Consider the following 19,830-nt stretch of genomic DNA (forward strand, 5'->3'; position numbering starts at 1 on the left):
TTGCTGTTCTGGTACTTTAATCTCATCAGTACTATACCTGTAACTTGACATGGCTGCATTTTCTTACCAGTAAGAATGGCACTAAAACATGTCATTTCTAAAACACATCTAATCACTTAAACCATCCTGAGGTTAAGTGGCAGAACTAATTACACTTGCATGAGGAGAGAATTATCTTCACTTCTCCTCGTGCATAGTTCTGCCACTTTTATCCTTTTATTTAACTAGGCAAGTCAGTTAACAAATTCATATTTTCAATGATTGTCTAGGAACTGGTTTTAACTGCCTTGTTCAGAGGCAGAACGACAGATTTGTACCTTGTCAGTTCGGGGATTTGAACTTGCAACCTTTCAGTTACTAGTCCAAACATTCCAACCATTAGGCCATGCTGCTGTCCCAATGACATGTATGACCTTGTCACTCTCCTAGAGAAGGTCAGTCCTCTTTCTTCAACACAGTAGCTACTGTTTTGTTGAGTTAATTATATGATACTGTATCACACCCAGGACAATTTAACCACTGTTCTTCATTAGACACCAAACGGGGAGAACTACCTGGACCTGTCATATGCTCATTTTTAGTTTTTCATTGTGCAATTTAAACATATCTCATAATGAACACAACCCACTTGTGTAAAACATAATGTAGAATTTCTCAATGTTTTGACCACTCAGAACACAGAAATAAAGACTCAAATCTACACCAATATATGCACTGTAATGACAATTTTGTCAAATGTGAGACTTTAATACATTCCAACATTGATAGAAGGTGTGTAGATTCAATTAACATTCACAAAAGGGTCGGGATCAATTCAATTTGAATTCAGTCAATTCAGAATGGAATGCAATGTCAGTTGACTTGTTGACGGAACTGTTAATGGTTGACTGAAATGGAATTCATCCCAACCAGGGAGCATGAGGGCTCTGGATAGTTAAAGAGAATCCAGGGTGTCAGCAGTGAGTTTTCTCTGGTGCCTCAGTAGTGGGCTTGGTGTTAAAGACCATCTTGAGCAAGAAGAGATGCAGGTAGCCCGCCATGACCATATCCTGTCCGCAGACCAACAGGTGAAGTATTTGGAGTTGGAGAGGTAGTAGACAGCGCTTCTCCTCATACTGCCAAAGTTCTAATGCTGAAATGTGGAAGACGTAGCCCTCCACACGATGTCTCCTAAAAGTAGTTTGGAGAGTAAGGTTAACTTTATTTCATATTTCCATGAACACTATTATTTACATTACTATATTATATATACATTAATACTATATTACATTGCTGTATATTATATTACTTTATTATCTCCCATATACAGATATTTTTACTTTATGTTTGGGCATGTTTACTTTTTGGTAACATAGGCTACCACCATTTTCACACTGTCGAAGGTTTCATTACGTGCATTCAATTCAATGATTGCGGTCAATAAAATGAGTCTGAGGCAGACATGCAGTCAATCCCAAATAAACCCATTATCTCTATGGTGGACCGAGTGTTGTTCTGTTCTTTCTGGGTTTCCGCCATTTTCTTCTTCTCCTTCTGTTGGCGTGTTGAGAAAGACCTACATGCTGCCAAATGGGTTGTGGAAGTTGTTAAAGCACATTTGATAGAAACCTAAAATAAATAAATGACATTTTCCCACAACATTTCAAAGGGGAAATGCATTTGTCGTGCACTTTGTGCATGTGCGTGCACCTGCATTCAAAGGAGGAACAATATACCCATCTTCCCAGCTATGAAGTTGATTTGACCCGTAGCTTCGTCAATTTTGGACACCAACAAGCCTTTAGGAGAGGACACATAAGCACACAGACCTTGTTCACCATCATATGGGACAACCATGTGCCGCAAATCATAATTTAACTGCTCTGTAGACTACAATGGACTAAGCCCTGTTAACAGACCCCCCCCCCCCCCCTGAATATTATATATATATATTGTCATTTTAAGGGTCAATATCACTAAAAGTGTTATTTTTTGGTCTTCAAGATAAATCACTGGATCAAATTTCAGAAGGATCCTTATGTGTGTATGCCTTCATGATAATAGAAGCATAATGACAGACTTCAAAGTTAATTTTATACATTTTAGACTATATTATTTCAGTGGAAGGAGGCAATTTTTCAATGTCCCAAGTGCTGCTCAAACAACTTCAACGAGAATAATTAGTAATACAATTATACATTTAAAATATATTTCCAAATTTTCTTCATTCAATTTGATCTTATGTATAGTCTTATGTTAACTGCTGCACTTTTTATAAGAATATTGACTATTTTCTGTACATCCTCAAAGTTGTTGTCCACCCTGTTATATTGTGGTAACTGGCACTTTATTTTTTTATTTTTTATTAACAAATATCAACAAACAAAAGAGGAATAGTCACATGCAAACAAGCATACAAACTATTTACATTGCCAGGAATCCTAAACAAACAAATCATATTCATTAATAATACAACAAGTTAATTGCCTTTTTGTTTTTCATTTTAGTTAAAGTGGTGCCATAGTGTTTAAACTCATTTATAAAGTGAAAAAAGTTAGGTTTTGAATTAGACTATTTGCATTTGTGAATATGAAATTGACCTAGTATAATTAGCAGTTGAATTAAATATACTACATCTTTATCTATGTCAGAATTTCTGAAATAAATCATTATATCAAAACCATTAAATTGTACAACCGGTCCTATTTTTTTGTAACAAAACTCTGTCAATCCAAAACATTCTACTATAAATACAGGCAAAAAAACCAAATGCAAAATGGTCTACTTCTCCATTCCACAGAAATCAGTTATATTCAATATTCAGCTTGAATCTTTCCAAAACATGTTTCACAAGATAAATTCTATGTAATATTTTAAATGAAACTTCCTTTACTTTGTTACTGATAGAATATTTGTTAGCAATTTTCCATGCTTTCCCCCATAACTATAGTATGTTAACAAGAAATTTGTGGAGTGGTTGAAAAACGAGTTTTAATGACTCCAGCATAAGCGTATGTAAACTTCTAACTTCAACTGTACACACACACACACACATATCCTGTTATTGTACTACTAAACTGTGGAATAACATCTTACCATAATAGCATCTTACCAAGAAGCACTCCAGTCCGGAGGCACGCAGCACGACAGCAAAGTCACACTGGTCCACTCCCCAGAACAAGTCCTGGTCCGCTGGTAGGTCAGGATGGGGGGTCCGCCAAGGGATCACCCAAACCCAATAGAGCCAGGAGCACTACTACAGATGCCCCACATAACATGGGTGGTCTTCTTGAAATTAGGAGTTTTTATAGCAATGATTTGGCCCGTGGGATAAGACGTTATTCACTACAACTTGTACATTTGCTTTACTATAGGTCCTGGGTGAAGTTTACCCTGGGTACAGATCTAGGATCAGGATCTAGGACCTAATCTTAACCATTAGTGGGGGAAATGCAAAACTGGCCACGGTCAGCATCTAAGGGCAACTTCACCCTACTACCTATGATGGGTGGAGTTCAGAAATGGGAAAATCCAGGTCCCTTCACATATGGTGTCGAGACACCCGGTCCTAATTCCATCTCGAGGCCTTGGCCTCAGCCCTGACCCTTATATGTTACCAGATCTGAATAATTGTTTTAGTAATTTTTTTATTTGACCTTTATTTAACTAGGCAAGTCAGTTAAGAACAAATTATTATTTTCAATGACGGCTTAGGAACAGTGGGTTAACTGCCTTGGTCAGGGGCAGAACGACAGATTTTTTACCTTGTCAGCTCGGGGATTCAATCTTGCAACCTTTCAGTTACTAGTCCAACGCTCTAACCACTAGGCTACCTGCCGCCCCAGGTAGCCTAGTCTGGATAGGTATCAGCAGTGTAGAGGTGAAGCTTCCAACATATTGCTTCTACCTTACAGCTCTGCAAACATTAAAAGGGTTACAGCCAAGGGGAAGGGAGGGAATTGGGACCAGTGCTTCACATACAGCTTGCTGTGCACATCAAGTCATCCACCAGTTCCAAGAGCTGCATAGTGGGCTCCCGCTCTAATCATCTAGTCAGTAATATGGACAAATAGATCTGGATTTTAGGAGGTAGAAATGAAGTTGATTTAATGGGAGCACAGTAAATGTAGCTGCGAAAAAACTGAAATGTTTCAAAACAGAAGTACATAACGTCTCCAAACAGAACATAAAAATTAAAAAAAAATCAGTCCTAATACATTCCTTTATCCAGTCCATCACACCTTCAAAACATTTTCATGTCAAATAAAAAAAGATACAATTATAATGGTTAATCAGACTTGCTCAGAATCATACACCTTACAATCAGCGTGACAGGAAAGTTCCCTGTATACATAGGGGAGTGTACTGTAGTGGAATACTTGTGAGGAAGTCAGAGTGTGGCCACGGGTGTTCTTCACGATGCTACAACGTGGTAGCTACAGGAAAAAAACAGCAGAGAAGTTTAGCCTTGAGCTTCAACGCTGTTAGTTGTGGAAATTGCACCGATATTGTGGTTTCCTTCGTGCATCGCTAAGTGTACCTTTAAATCAGAGCACAGTTAAATTATCATAGCATACTTCCCATTAAAATAACCATGACCAAGGGTTCAATGCTAACTTTTGGCTAATGAAACAAGTTCCTTGTCCACATCACAGCAAATTTGTCAGACACATTACTAAAAGTTGATGCTGAATCCAAACTGCTGATTATAGTATTTCTCTCATCTTCCTGGAAACCATTAATTATTCATATTTCATACTCCTCCATCCCCACCCCAACTCAACTAACTCCTACAAGCGGTAAACATGTATTTTTAAAGGTATAAAAAAAAATGCAATACAGAGAATGTAAACCGACATTTAGGCAAAAACAACATGATTCTCAAGCAATATATCCAGCAATATATTCATAAAATGTTTTTTTTTTATTTTTTTAAATGAATGGATATATAGTGGTTAACACCAATTCTAGTACATAATTTTTCCAGAGGTACAGCTAGCTACTGTCAGGTAGGGACACTTAAGCCTAATTTTCTACATAGGATGCAAGAATTACAATTAGTGATGCAAAATGGCAGTCCTGCTAGTTGCGTAGACAAAATACGCAGACGTGTGCACTCCAGCAATTTGTAAGTCGACACAAGTACGCGACATTGCCATTTTGAGTAGCTAATTGGGTTCTTGCATTGTGCATGTACTGTAGGTAAGGTATAAAATCAGGCTTTACTCACTCACACACCCCCAGAGAGACAGGAAGAGAAGAACACAACAACGAGTGTCTTTAAAAAGAAGTCAATAAATAAACAGATGAAGTGAATCCTCCTCCCTGTAGGCTTCCTGTAACTGTGCAATATGTCGTGTTTCAGTCTGTCTGTTTAAGGACTACAGCGCACCTTCATTTGATCTTTCAACAGGTTTCGATGGGTCTCTCAATAGTCTGAGTCCTGATCCATGTCACCTATACAGACGTGATGTTCAGAAGCACCATTGTCCATGTTGTTGGATAAAACTTGAGTATTCCTTGTAGCTGGGTTGTGTTCATTAGGGCACACATTAGGAAAACATTTTGCAACAGAAAACAAAAATTAGCGTTTCTTATTGGACCTTCCCTGTTTGAGTCCGTTTTCTTCCGTTTGGTGCCTGAAATGAACAGGACCCTGGTGTCAAAGCCAGCTCCTGAGTCAGGTTCTACAGATTGTCTCAGACAGTACAGTAGGAAACTGCTGATAAGGTGAGAGGTCAGACAGAGAACTCGGGGCCAGCTTTCCGGGAGCGTGTGGCAAGTAGCCGGCGCAGTCGGAGCCCAGCAAACGGGTTGATCCACAGCAGTGACGGCTTGCCCCCAAACACGCTCCTCATGCCCTCCCAGCGAACCTGCCTCTCCCACGTGGGCTTCTCGTTCTTCAGACGCTCAATCTCCTGTGGTAAAAACACACATAGAGAGGGTAAACATCAACACCAGGTGAGAATTCAATAAAGCAGAGCGAATGAGGTCAAATAACCACAATGGTAAATTAGCCTCGGTCATTGGTCACTAGTCTCATCAATGTCACCACAACTAGGTTTCTTCCTTACATTATCAACAGGTTTTCTGAAGGAGGCTGATGTCTCATATGTAAATAAGTCCTATTTCCCTCACTGGGACTTCACTACCATGGCCACGTGCTGGTTTAGAGGCGCAGGACATTTAGAAACAAATCGCAATCATGCAGAATAGAGAATCTTATCCATTCTACATTGTTGATAGAAATAGTCGACGTAGAATGGCGTTCTGTAATGCCTTTGCCCTACTGAATGTCTATCTATTATTTTTCTATCTATGTAGTTTGGCTCCTCGCCATCTTGTTGCTGAGAATCTAATGTATAACATGGAAACAATTCTTAAACATTTAATGTACATTGTATATCTAAGGTTGTGGGTTCAATTCCTGCAGGAATCAAACAAAAAATGTAGTCACTCACTGCACAGAAAGTTGCTTAGGATTACAACAGTGTCTGGTAAATGGCATATAGTGTTATATTAACCTCCTCACCGTCTCGTCGTTGCAGATGGAGTGGACCTGAGTGCCAAACATGACAGCGGTGAAGGTGAGGAAGAGGAGGCCCTCCAGGCAGAGGAAGATCATCAGCATCACCGTCACCGGGGGGGAAAAGTCACTGCACTCTGGAGGGGCAGAAACACCATTCAGGATAATCACATTAACACTGACCTCAATGTAGTTGTATTTGCAGCTGCAATCCTTAATTTGAAATTATAATAATTTATTTGAAAAATCAACAAAATGACAGTTCCGCCAATTGGATTGCTATAAAGGTGAGGGATGGGGCTGAAGAAATGTAACCCCTCTCAAATTCATAGACAGAGCTTTAGAAACGAATAATGATAGTCCACAAGATTAAAATGATAGTTTTGAAGCTGTATATTTTTGTTAACAAACACAATTCAGTAAAAAAAAATCCAGATTGTGCCTTTACAACAGGGCACATTAGAGTCAATGTAGGTGTTTTTAAACAGGGCACAGAGTCAATGTAGGTGTTTTTAAACAGGGCACAGAGTCAATGTAGGTGTTTTTAAACAGGGCACAGAGTCAATGTAGGTGTTTTTAAACAGGGCACCCTACAGTCAAAGTAGTTATATTTAACAGGGAACAGGATATTTAGAAAACTCATCTGCAATAATATAATGATACTCACCACTCCACTGGACCTTGACACAGGTTACAAACTGGTACCCACTCAGGGCGAGAGCATGGGTGGAGATCATCGCTATATACATCTGCAAAGAGAGGGAACTATTACCCAATCCTGGTATTGATGGTAAAACATTCATTGTGCATTGACAATGCACACAGGCATAAAGCTACAACAAAAGCACATTGACGAGCAGTGTACACAATCACAACCTATCCTAATAATACATCATCATACTTCTATCTGGCCAGAGCTAAAAGCACAGTAGCACCAATGTGGTTTACAGGCCTTTATGATAAGGCACCACAATTAAAGATGAAACACTAATCATTCTGTCAAACCCATTGCTTTCATGCAAAACTAAACAACAGTACAAAATAGGGATGTCAGCGATGCAACATTTGAAAAAAGTCTGATTAATTGACATTGATTAATTGGACCGATGTACTACAGATGCATTTCAGTATTTCCATTGTGCACATGACCTTCAACAAGGTGGAACTGAGACGGAACTCACAGTGAAGAGGACAAAGAAGCGCTGGTTGTTCTCTCCGACACAGTTGTTCACCCAGGGACAGTGGTGATCCATCTTACGGATGCAGCGCTTACAAATACTACAGGGGAGGGAAACGACACCATGGTCGTGTTCATTAGGTACCAAACGGGGAGGGGAGGAGGGGGGGGGCTGAAACCGGGAGGGACTACCTGGAAAGTTTGCCTAATGAACAGGACCCAAAAGATACAGTAGGCCTAAATAGGGGGTTTTGCCTAGCCAAGTGACTCAGCCAGGAAAACCCTTTAGATACTATAAAGCATAACAATAATACATAAAAGCAACAGAAGTGTCCCCTCCTCACCTGCAGTGGTGGGCTCTCTCAGGTTTGATGCTGTAGCATTTGGAACACTTATAGATGACCTCTCCTGGTTTCAGGTTCAGGCTCTCCATGTATTTCTTGGTGGCGTTGCCTTTGGGCACAGCTCCCTGTAAACAAGACACACGGTTGGACAGAATGGACACAGTCAGAATTACATGTTTGGACAGACTCATTCAAAACTTAAAAGGAAACTACTAATAAGTCAGCTCTTTCACTGCAAATAGGAAAACACATTGTTCCTATTCTGTGCCCAGGAGCATCAGACTGCCCTCAGACTTACCCTTCATCATTCTGACTGCTTCTTTTACTTCTTGTATGCTCTGTCTTGCACTCCGTTCAAAGTCACTCACTTTTCCAAGTCACCCAACATTACAATGCATCTTCACTCCTTTGTTACGTTTTGTCCTAATGAGCACGACCCTGCAGCGGTTGGTTCACTCACCGGGTCGGTGAGCATGGTGCGTAGGTGCGAGGTGAGAGCCAGCACGGCCAGGCAGTTGAAGACCACGCCGTTGACCACAGCGTACCAGAAGCTCTTGGAAGGCAGCAGCATGACAAAGGTGACCACAAAGTCAGCGTAGAGCACCAGGAACCAGGTGATGAAGGCACAGACCATGCCACAGCCGTCCTGGATGAACCACACCTGCTCCACCTCCCCTGCTGCGGAACCCACTGCAGCCTCCTCTCCGTCCAGCAGGGGGTGGTGTTGTTCTACATCTCGCAGCCGGTGACCTGAAGACATGCTGCCCTGTAGGAAAAGAAAGAGAGAAAGAGGGAATATGAAAGCAGAGAAAAGACTGAAAGGAAAAGAGAGTGTCTGCTAATATAAAGTGGCTTTGTTCAAATTGTGGACATGGGCACAATGTATGGCTAAATAGCCTATGTTTCTAGCCTAACCAAAAAGAATGTGTAGGAACAACCACTGTTGTTTCTCAAGCATTGACCAATTAGGCGTATTGTGTACTCACTCACTTTTTGTTAGCGTCCTTTATAATGTCATTGTTGTGTCCAATCTTCAGAACTACAGATGAGAGCATCCAGGGCCCGACTTATCAGGCCACATAATAGCCTGGCTATAACAGGAGAGAGGGTGGCTGTTTAGTGACAGTTCAACAATCCAAATTCATAAAACAGAGGTCGACATCTTATCCTCCTCATCCAGCAACAATGTCGTGTGCACAGCAGAAGGAACACTATTTGAACCTCCCTTTAGTCTGAAACATAACACGTTCGTGTGGCTCAGTTGGTAGAGCATGGCGCTTGCAACGCCAGGGTTGTGGGTTCGACTTCCACGGGGTACCAGTACGAACATATATGCATTCGCTTTGGATAAGAGCGTCTGATAAATTATTATATATTTTTTTATTTAACTTATGCAGCTTGCAAGCGACATAGTTAATTAGCTAGCTAGCGTCAGCACATAGCAACATGGTAGCTAGCTATTAGCAGTGTTAGCCCTCAGTGGTGGTTGACGTTATTAATAGGCTGTGCATCAGAAAAGTATATGCAACCATTGACATCTAACAGCAGTAAGCTGGCTATTGTTGTAAATATTATTCTCTCTTTAGGCTGAGAAACGTTAGCTAGCAGTGTTAGCACTACTGGCCAGCTACACTAGCTACAGCCAATGACTGGAACGTAAATGAAGGCTACAGCTACAACTGTCTAGTAAGCAGATACAAGCATTAGCTAGCATTATTAACGTTACATATTAGATAACTTAATTATTACCTTCTTTATAGTTTCCCTGCTAAGGTGGTGGAATAAGGCTTCAATTTCATTCATGACAGCCCATTCAAGGCAAGTAAGCTAACGTTAGCTAGCTACACAACAATGTTTGGGAAGGTGCATTTCCGGTGTGGTTGAATTTTTTGAGAACTGTCAAATGTTTATATTATCATATTTAAAAAAAATGATTTGGCTACTTATTTAGTTGAAATAATCATAAGTTATTGTAGAACATGCAAAACTGACCTTTTTTTTAATGACAAAAACATATGTAAATAGCATTCTCAGTACCTGTGAAAACTCAGCAAGGTGCAGTATGAAACCATGAATAAAGAACACTTTACATTTTGGAGGATCATTCCTGTAAGAATGTGAGAATGCATAAAGCAGTAACACATTTTGAAACAGGCCCTGAAATTGCTCTAACATACATTCACATAATTTAATTACAACGTCTGGGACTTTAATTTAATTATTCCTGAGTTATGGAAAACATTGTTCTAAAAACATTAGGTGATAATATCACGAGGAAAATTCAGTTTCAGGCCAATACCTTGACTTATTTTCCAGACAATATACCCCTTATCTATAAATTTGATCTAGTATTATTTTGTGGGTCGAAAAACATGGATTATGTTACAATATTGCTCCTCTACACAGCTACCATAGATGGTGTTATTTCCTTCAGTGCACTCTCAAGTAAAGTAAGTAGCCTTGCACGATCTGGAGCGGCTCACAGGAGGCTATCTCCTGTTTCTGTAGCACCCCTTGGACAGAACACAGAACGCTTGTCTTTCGCAGGGCCTTACCCCCAGTCTACCTCTTTAATGCTAAGTGTCAAGCAGAAACGCAAAAGTCCTATTTTTACAGTCTGGCATGACTCCGCCAGGAATCAAACTCCCGATCTTGCAACCTCAGAGCATATACGCAGAAGGCCACTGCTTTGCTAACTAATGTACGTGTACTCCCAAGCTAGTAAGTGTACACCGAAACTGATGTGCTAACTATGTTTTAAAAATATGACCTTCGTTCAAATACCATTTGACATAATTTCAAATACTTTAGCTGGGCTTGATTGAATTTGCCTAGCGCAATGGAGTCGATAGAATAGTGGCAAAAGTGCAAACCCTGCCCATCTGGGACACTAGGCAGGCTAAAGCGAACGCTAAAAGTATATCAATGGGGAATACACTTTTTTTACAGCAGGAAATTCATTTCATCCACATTTTCTGGAATGACAAAATTAATTAAAGGCAAATTAATTCCCGTTTGTGTTTTTATTTTATTTTTCATTCCAGAATAAAAAATAAAAAATTAATTCACAACATAATGGCATGTGGTGACCACACTGTTCTGTGTCAATTGTTCAACTATGCCGACTGACTAAAATCACAGTCTCTGTCACATGTCTCTATCTGAATGTCACAGAATAATATTTGATAAGCATTAAAAACTTTGAGGATGGAACTTCCCGAGTGGCGCAGTGGTCTAAGACACTGCATCGCAGTGCAAAAAATGTGTTTTCAGACTTCCTGGCAGTTTGACATGAGAATTTTTTTTATGTTTCTCAAATTTTGAACATTTTATCGGTGAACAATATTATGGGTTATGTTTTAGTCAATCAAAAAGCTTTTACATGGGAATCAGAATGACTGTTTGGGACCTTTAACACAGTGTTTCATGTTTTTAGTTTTACAATCAGCTCTTGGAGACAGCTTGCATTTACTTAATCTGCTTTGATTATTAATATAGCTTTTTTTTTTTAAAGAGTCCATATTTCTTACATAAGAACATCTGTAAGATCAAAATTGTTGCCAGTTTAACTGGAACGTGGCTGGGTTGGGTAGGTTACTTTCAAAATGTAATCCATTACTCCCTAACCCTGGAACTTGGTCTAAGGAAAAGAGAGAGCAGGAGAAAGGGGGTGAAGAACATTGTGTACTTTAATTGCAGTAAGAGTGTCCATGATTGAGGTTGAGATAAAACTGTCCAATTTGAGTGTTTGTTGCAGCTCGTTCCAGTCGCTAGTTGCAGCGAACTGAAAAAAGGAGCGACCCAGGGATGTGTGTGCTTTGGGGACCTTTAACAGAATGACTGGCAGAACGGGTGTTGTATGTGGAGGACGAGGGTTGCAGTAGCTATCTCAGATAGGGGGGGAGTGTTCGACACCCCTGGTTAGGTAGTGTTAGTGTTCCCAACCCGGTAGTCATTCTGAATGAAGGTCAGGCATGAATAAGAATTCCAAATGTTGGCTTTACCAACTCTGGCTGGATTCCAACAGGAATTAAACATCACTTTGCAAGGTTGCTTAGTGTGACTTGCAGGTCCGATGTGATCTGTAAACTATGAGTTTCAGGTCACTCTATTAGGGTAAAACTAGGCCCTCAAAATAAGGCCTTATGAAATACATATCCTATTGTGTTAAAGTATTTAATTTTAATGATACGATACAGTATTCACTTAGGCTCTCACTAGGATTGCTATAGGACAAAAAAGGCTTTGTAACTTGTATGACTGTATCAGTTCTGCACTGTACTACTGCAGTTTAATTATTTGTGCCAATAGCTACATTTTCACATATCATTTTAATGTGAAGCTAAGCAACATTATAATATCCATAAACCTAAAGTCATATCATTTTTCATTTAGTGGCATTGTCAATATTTTCAGCTTGAATATGAAGTCAAAACATGCAGGGCATTATTCTAACGAGCTCCGCCCTCGAAACAAAGCCAATAAAAATACCCAGTGTTCTTTGCAATTGTTTATCAATTGTGTCTGTTCATTTAGCAGACACTCTTATCCAGATTGACTAACAGTCAGTTCATTCAACTATACAGTCACATCTCACAGTCATAGCAAGTAAAATATTTTTTTGGTACCGGATTTGGATGAAATCAGATCTAAGTAAAATGACCAAAATATAAAAATGACTGTTGCTTCTACATTGATAAAGTTTGATCATAAAGTTACTGATATCCTCTCCCATTTCAAACACTTGGATTCAGGAGTCAGGATTATAAAGGGCTTTTTGTGATATCACAAAAATACAAATTTATTACACCAATGGTAGTGTCTTATTCTCTTGCCTAATTTAAATTAGTACTGTCTTATAACCAACATCGCAGAAGGTGTGTTCACAGAGGGGCGTGGTTTACATAGCTAGGTAGCTAGTCTTCTGGTGCCAAAATTTGACTGCAGCGAGTCAGCAAATATGATTAGAAGTTTCCCCTATTCATCCAAGGCAAAGATACATATATGTTTCCCCTTTCATCTGTCTGGTGTTATCGAGTAACCAGAGGTGTAAAAAGTACTCAATTGTCCAACTTGAGTAAAAGTAAAGATACCTTACTATAAAAAGACTCAAGTAAAAGTAACCCAGTAAAACACTACTTGAGTGTCAGATTTTAAATGTACTTAAGTGTTAAACTTGAGTAAAAGTAAATGCTCTACATCACATTCCTTACATTTAGCAAACCAGATGGCACAATTTCCTTTTTTATTACTTTTTTTGACAACCAGGCCCACACTCCAAAACTCAGACATCATTTACAAAGGAAACATGTTTGTTAAGTGAGTCCACCAGATCAGAGGCAGTATGGATGACAAGGGATGGTTGGTTGATAGTTTAGTGAGTCCACCAGATCAGAGGCAGTATGGATGATAAGGGATGTTCTCTTGAGTGTATGAATTGTACCTTTTTTTTTACTGTACTGCTACGCATTCAAAATGTAAGTACTTTTGGGTGTCAGGGGAAATGTATGGAGTAAAAAGTACATACGTTTCGTAGGAATGTAGTGAAGTAAAAGTACAAGTAGTCAAAAACATAAATAGTAAAGTACAGATACCCCCAAAAACTACTTAAATAGTACTTTAAAGTATTTTTACTTAAGTACTTTACACCACTGCAAAAAAAGGATGTGTGTTTAGTGAGTCCACAAGATCAGAAGCGGTGGGATGACCAGGGATGGTTGGTTGATAGTTTAGTGAGTCCACCAGATCAGAAGCAGTAGGGATGACCAGGGATGGTTGGTTGATAGTTTAGTGAGTCCACCAGATCAGAAGCAGTAGGGATGACCAGGGATGGTTGGTTGATAGTTTAGTGAGTCCACCAGATCAGAAGCAGTAGGGATGACCAGGGATGGTTGGTTGATAGTTTAGTGAGTCCACCAGATCAGAGGCAGTATGGACATCAATGATGTCGCGCTCGCTGCTGGTGATTCTTTGATCCAGCTCTACGCAGACGACACCATTCTGTATACCACTGGCCCTTCTTTGGACACTGTGTTAACTAACGTCCAGATGAGCTTCAATGCCATACAACTCTCCTTCCGTGGCCTCCAACTGCTCATAAATGCAAATAAAACTAAATGCATGCTCTTCAACCGTTCGCTGCCCGCACCTGCCCGCTCGTCCAGCATCACTACTCTGGACGGTTCTGACTTAGAATATGTGGACAACTACAAATACCTAGGTGTCTGGTTAGACTGTAAACTCTCCTTCCAGACTCACATTAAACATCTCCAATCCAAAATGAAATCTAGAATCGGCTTCCTATTTTGCAACAAAGCATCCTTCACGCATGCCGCCAAACATACCCTCGTAAAACTGACCATCCTATTGATCCTCGACTTTGTCGATGTCATTTACAAAATAGCCTCCAACACTCTACTTAACAAAATGGATGCAGTCTATCACAGTGCCATTGGTTTTGTCACCAAAGCCCCATATACTACCCACCCCTGCGACCTGTATGATCTCATTGGCTGGCCCTCGCTTCATACTCGTCGCCAAACCCACTGGCTCCATGTCATCTACAAGTCTCTGCTAGGTAAAGCCCCGCCTTATCTCAGCTCACTGGTCACCATAGCAGCACCCACCCGTAGCACGCACTCCAGCAGGTATATCTCACTGGTCACCCCCAAAGCCAATTCTTCCTTTGGCTGCCTCTCCTTCCAAGTCTCTGCTGCCAATGACTGGAACGAACTGCAAAAATCTCTGAAGCTGGAGACTCTTACCTCCCTCACTAGCTTTAAGCACCAGCTGTCATAGCAGCTCACAGATCACTGCACCTGTACATAGCTCATCTGTAAATAGCCCATCCAATCTACCTCCTCCCCATACTGCCCCCGCGATATGCAACTGTTCAGGGAAGTCAGGAACCAATACACGCAGTCAGTCAGGAAAGCAAAGGCCAGCTTTTTCAAGCAGAAATTTGCATCCTGTAGCTCTAACTCCAAAAAGTTCTGGGATACTGTAAAGTCCATGGAAAACAAGAGCACCTCCTCCCAGCTGCCCACTTCAGTGAGGCTAGGTAACACGGTCACCACTGATAAGTCCGTGATAATCGAAAACTTCAACAAACATTTCTCAATGGCTGGCTATGCCTTCCTCCTGGCGACTCCAACCCTGGCCAACAGCCCCGCCCCCCCCGCTGCTACTCGCCCAAGCCTCCCCAGCTTCTCCTTTACCCATATCCAGATAGCAGATGTTCTGAAAGAGCTGGAAAACCTGGACCCATACAAATCAGCTGGGCTTGACAATCTGGACCCCCTATTTCTGAAACTGTCCACCGCCATTGTCACACCCCCTATTACCAGCCTGTTCAACCTCTCCTTCGTATCATCTGAGATCCCCAAGGATTGGAAAGCTGCCGCGGTCATCCCCCTCTTCAAAGGGGGAGACACCCTGGACCCAAACTGTTACAGACCTATATCCATCCTGCCCTGCCTATCTAAGGTCTTCGAAAGCCAAGTCAACAAACAGATCACTGACCATCTCGAATCCCACCGAACCTTCTCCGCTGTGCAATCCGGTTTCCGAGCCGGTCACGGGTGCACCTCAGCCACGCTCAAGGTACTAAACGATGTCATAACCGCCATCGATAAAAGACATTACTGTGCAGCCGTCTTCATCGACCTGGCCAAGGCTTTCGACTCTGTCAATCACCATATTCTTATCGGCAGACTCAGTAGCCTCGGTTTTTCTAATGACTGCCTTGCCTGTTTCACCAACTACTTTGCAGACAGAGTTCAGTGTGTCAAATCGGAGGGCATGTTGTCCGGTCCTCTGGCAGTCTCTATGGGGGTACCACAGGGTTCAATTCTCGGGCCGACTCTTTTCTCTGTATACATCAATGATGTTGCTCTTGCTGCGGGCGATTCCCTGATCCACCTCTATGCAGACGACACCATTCGGTATACTTCCGGCCCTTCCTTGGACACTGTGCTATCTAACCTCCAAACGAGCTTCAATGCCATACAACACTCCTTCCGTGGCCTCCAACTGCTCTTAAACGCTAGTAAAACCAAATGCATGCTTTTCAACCGTTCGCTGCCTGCACCCGCACGCCCGACTAGCATCACCACCCTGGACGGTTCCGACCTAGAATATGTGGACATCTATAAGTACCTAGGTGTCTGGCTAGACTGCAAACTCTCCTTCCAGACTCATATCAAACATCTCCAATCCAAAATCAAATCTAGAGTCGGCTTTCTATCCCGCAACAAAGCCTCCTTCACTCACGCCGCCAAACTTACCCTAGTAAAACTGACTATCCTACCGATCCTCGACTTCGGCGATGTCATCTACAAAATAGCTTCCAATACTCTACTCAGCAAACTGGATGCAGTTTATCACAGTGCCATCCGTTTTGTTACTAAAGCACCTTATACGACCCACCACTGCGACCTGTATGCCCTAGTCGGCTGGCCCTCGCTACATGTTCGTCGTCAGACCCACTGGCTCCAGGTCATCTACAAGGCTATGCTAGGTAAAGTGCCGCCTTATCTCAGTTCACTGGTCACGATGGCTACACCCACCCGTAGCACGCGCTCCAGCAGGTGTATCTCACTGATCATCCCTAAAGCCAAAACCTCATTTGGACGCCTTTCCTTCCAGTTCTCTGCTGCCTGCGACTGGAACGAATTGCAAAAATCTCTGAAGTTGGAGACTTTTATCTCCCTCAACAACTTTAAAAATCTGCTATCCGAGCAGCTAACCGATCGCTGCAGCTGTTCATAGTCCATCTGTAAACTACCCACCCAATTTACCTACCTCACCCCCCATACTGCTTTTATTTATTTACTTTTCTGCTCTTTTGCACACCAGTATCTCTTCTTGCACATGATCATCTGATGATTTATCACTCCAGTGTTAATCTGCTAAATTGTAATTATTCGATTTATTGCCTACCTCATGCCTTTTGCACACATTGTATATAGATTCTCTTTTTTCTACCATGTTATTGACTTGTTTATTGTTTACTCCATGTGTAACTCTGTGTTGTTGTCTGTTCACACTGCTATGCTTTATCTTGGCCAGGTCGCAGTTGCAAATGAGAACTTGTTCTCAACTAGCCTACCTGGTTAAATAAAGGTGAAATAAAAAATAAAAAAATAAAAACTGTATTTATTTATTTATCTTGCTCCTTTGCACCCCAGTATCTCTACTTGCACATTCATCTTCTGCACACCCTACCATTCCAGTGTTTAATTGCTATATTGTAATTACTTTGCCACCATGGCCTATTTATTGCCTTACCTCTCTTATCCTACCTCCTTTGCACATGCTGTTTATAGATTTTTCTACTGTATTATTGATTGTATGTTTGATTATTCCATGTGTAACTCTGTGTTGTTGTATGTGTTGAACTGCTTTGCTTTATCTTGGCCAGGTCGCAGTTGCAAATGAGAACTAGCCTACCTGGTTAAATAAAGGTGAAATAAAATAAAAAATATATATAAATGTTTTGTTGATAGTTTAGTGAGTCCACCAGATCAGAGGCAGTAGGGATGACCAGGGATGTTTGGTTGATAGTTTAGTGAGTCCACCAGATCAGAGGCACTAGGGATGACCAGGGATGTTTGGTTGATAGTTTAGTGAGTCCACCAGATCAGAGGCAGTAGGGATGACCAGGGATGTTTGGTTGATAGTTTAGTGAGTCCACCAGATCAGAGGCAGTAGGGATGACCAGGGATGTTTGGTTGATAGTTTAGTGAGTCCACCAGATCAGAGGCAGTAGTGATGACCAGGGATGTTTGGTTGATATTTTAGTGAGTCCACCAGATCAGAGGCAGTAGTGATGACCAGGGATGTTTGGTTGATAGTTTAGTGAGTCCACCAGATCAGAGGCAGTAGTGATGACCAGGGATGTTTGGTTGATAGTTTAGTGAGTCCACCAGATCAGAGGCAGTAGGGATGACCAGGGATGTTTGGTTGATAGTTTAGTGAGCCCACCAGATCTGAGGCAATAGGGATGACCAGGGATGGTTGGTTGATAAGTGCGTGAATGACTATTTTCCTGTTCTGCTGAGCATTCAAAATGTAACAATTACTTTTGGGTGTCAAAGACAAGGTATGGAGTAAAAAGTACAATATTTTCTTAAGGCATGTAGTGAAGTAAAAGTAAAAGTACAAAAAAATATAAATAGTAAAGTAAAGTACAGATATCCCAAAAAACGACTTAAGTAGTACTTTAAAGTAATTGTACTTAAGTACTTTACACCACTGCTAGTAACTGGCTAGCTTGGTCTTAAGCCAGCATGGAACAAAAGCTGGGGAAGGGTTGCCCAAAAGTCTGTCATGTCATACATCAAACAGGAAATTGATACAAACTTCTAGACTTTATTGATAGTAATGATGTATGAACGTTGCAGTCTATATTGAAATATACCCAGACCTCACCCTGTAAAGTTTCAACTGAAATTTCCCAAATGAGCTAGCCAGCTACACTAGATGACCAAAAGTATGTGGACACCTGCTCGTCGAATATTTCATTCCAGATTCGTCCGTCGGCCTGCCAGATGGTGAAGCGTGACTCATCCCTACAGAGAACGTGTTTCCACTGCTCCAGAGTCCAATGGCGGAGAGCTTCACACCCCTCCATCCAACGCTTGGCATTGCACATGTTGATCTTTGGCTTGTTTGTGGCTGCTCGGCCACGGAAACCCATTTCATGAAGCTCCTAACAAACAGCTCTTGTGCTGATGTTGCTTCCAGAGGCAACATACCCTCGTAAATCAGTAGTGAGTGTTGCAACAGAGGACAGATTATTTTTACGCGCTACCCGCTTCAGCACTTGGCAGTCCCGTTCTATGAGCTTGTGTGGCTTACCGCTTCGCAGTTGAGCCGTTGTTGCTCCTAGAGGTTTCCACTTCACAATCACAGCACTCACAGTTGACCAGGGAAGCTCGAGAAGGACATAAATTTGACGAACTGACTTGTTGGAAATGTGGCATTCTATGACGGTGCCATGTTGAAAGTAACTGAGCTCTTCAGTAAGGTCATTCTACTACCATTGTTTGTCTATGGAGATTGCATGGCAATGTGCTCGATTTTATACACCTGTCAGCAATGGGTGTGGCTGAAAAGGCTAATCTACTAATTTGAAAGGGCGCCACATACTTTTGTTTATAAAAATGTAGCAAAAAAATAAACATCCTCTCACTGTCAACTGCGTTTATTTTCAGCAAACTTAACATGTGTAAATATTTGTATGACCATAACAAGATTCAACAACTGAGGCATAAACTGAACAAGTTTCACAGACACGTGACTAACAGAAATTGAACAATGTGTCCCTGAACAAAGAGGGGATCAAAAGTAACAGTCAGTATCTGGTGTGGCCACCAGCTGCATTAATTACTGCTGCGCATCTCCTCCTCGTGGACTGCACCAGATTTGCCAGTTCTTGCTGTGAGATGTTACCCCACTCTTCCACCAAGGCACCTGCAAGTTCCCGGACATTTCTGGGGGGAATGGCCCTAGCCCTCACCCTCTGATCCAACAGGAACCAGACATGCTCAATGGGATTGAGATCCGGGCTCCTTGCTGGCCATGGCAGAACATTGACATTCTTGTCTTGCAGGAAATCACGCGCAGAACGAGCAGTATGGCTGGTGGCATTGTCATGCTGTGGAGGGCCATGCCAGGGTGAGCCTGCAGGAAGGGAACCACATGAGGGAGAAGGATGTCTTCCCTGTAACGCACAGTGTTGAGATTGCCTGCAATGACAACAAGCTCAGTCCGATGATGCTGTGACACACCAGCCCAGACCA

The 19,830-nt window shown here is 41.5% G+C and overlaps 1 protein-coding gene across 3 annotated transcripts; it reads right to left on the reverse strand.

Annotated features, from left to right (window-relative positions):
- Nucleotides 1–4,069: 4,069 nt before the first annotated feature.
- Nucleotides 4,070–9,917, reverse strand: LOC129854975 (palmitoyltransferase ZDHHC7-like). 3 transcript variants are annotated; one of them, XM_055922190.1, is made up of 8 exons: nt 9,776–9,917; nt 9,017–9,117; nt 8,487–8,792; nt 8,027–8,151; nt 7,687–7,783; nt 7,173–7,254; nt 6,512–6,642; nt 4,070–5,897 (listed from the first exon to the last, which is right to left on the reverse strand). In XM_055922190.1, exons 3-8 carry the CDS (start codon nt 8,784–8,786, stop codon nt 5,718–5,720), a joined length of 915 nt encoding a protein of 304 aa, XP_055778165.1. In that variant the 5' UTR covers nt 8,787–8,792; nt 9,017–9,117; nt 9,776–9,917; the 3' UTR covers nt 4,070–5,717. The 3 variants fall into 3 exon arrangements, with proteins under 3 accessions (XP_055778165.1, XP_055778166.1, XP_055778167.1); XM_055922191.1 differs by having other exon boundaries at nt 9,013–9,117; XM_055922192.1 differs by having other exon boundaries at nt 5,792–5,897; nt 6,504–6,642.
- Between the last annotated feature and the right edge of the window lie 9,913 nt (nt 9,918–19,830).

The sequence above is a fragment of the Salvelinus fontinalis genome, chromosome 5, assembly GCF_029448725.1.
Source record: "Salvelinus fontinalis isolate EN_2023a chromosome 5, ASM2944872v1, whole genome shotgun sequence".
NCBI lineage: Eukaryota > Metazoa > Chordata > Actinopteri > Salmoniformes > Salmonidae > Salvelinus > Salvelinus fontinalis.

Excerpts from the sequence above, each read along its gene's own strand:
- LOC129854975 (XM_055922190.1), bottom strand. The coding sequence starts at position 8,786 with ATGTCTTCAGGTCACCGGCTGCGAGATGTAGAACAACACCACCCCCTG. Across the intron at positions 7,784-8,026 it reads GAGAGAGCCCACCACTGCAG|TATTTGTAAGCGCTGCATCC; the intron begins GTGAGGAGGGGA and ends CCTCCCCTGTAG. Across the intron at positions 5,898-6,511 it reads CCATCTGCAACGACGAGACG|GAGATTGAGCGTCTGAAGAA; the intron begins GTGAGGAGGTTA and ends TTTTTACCACAG.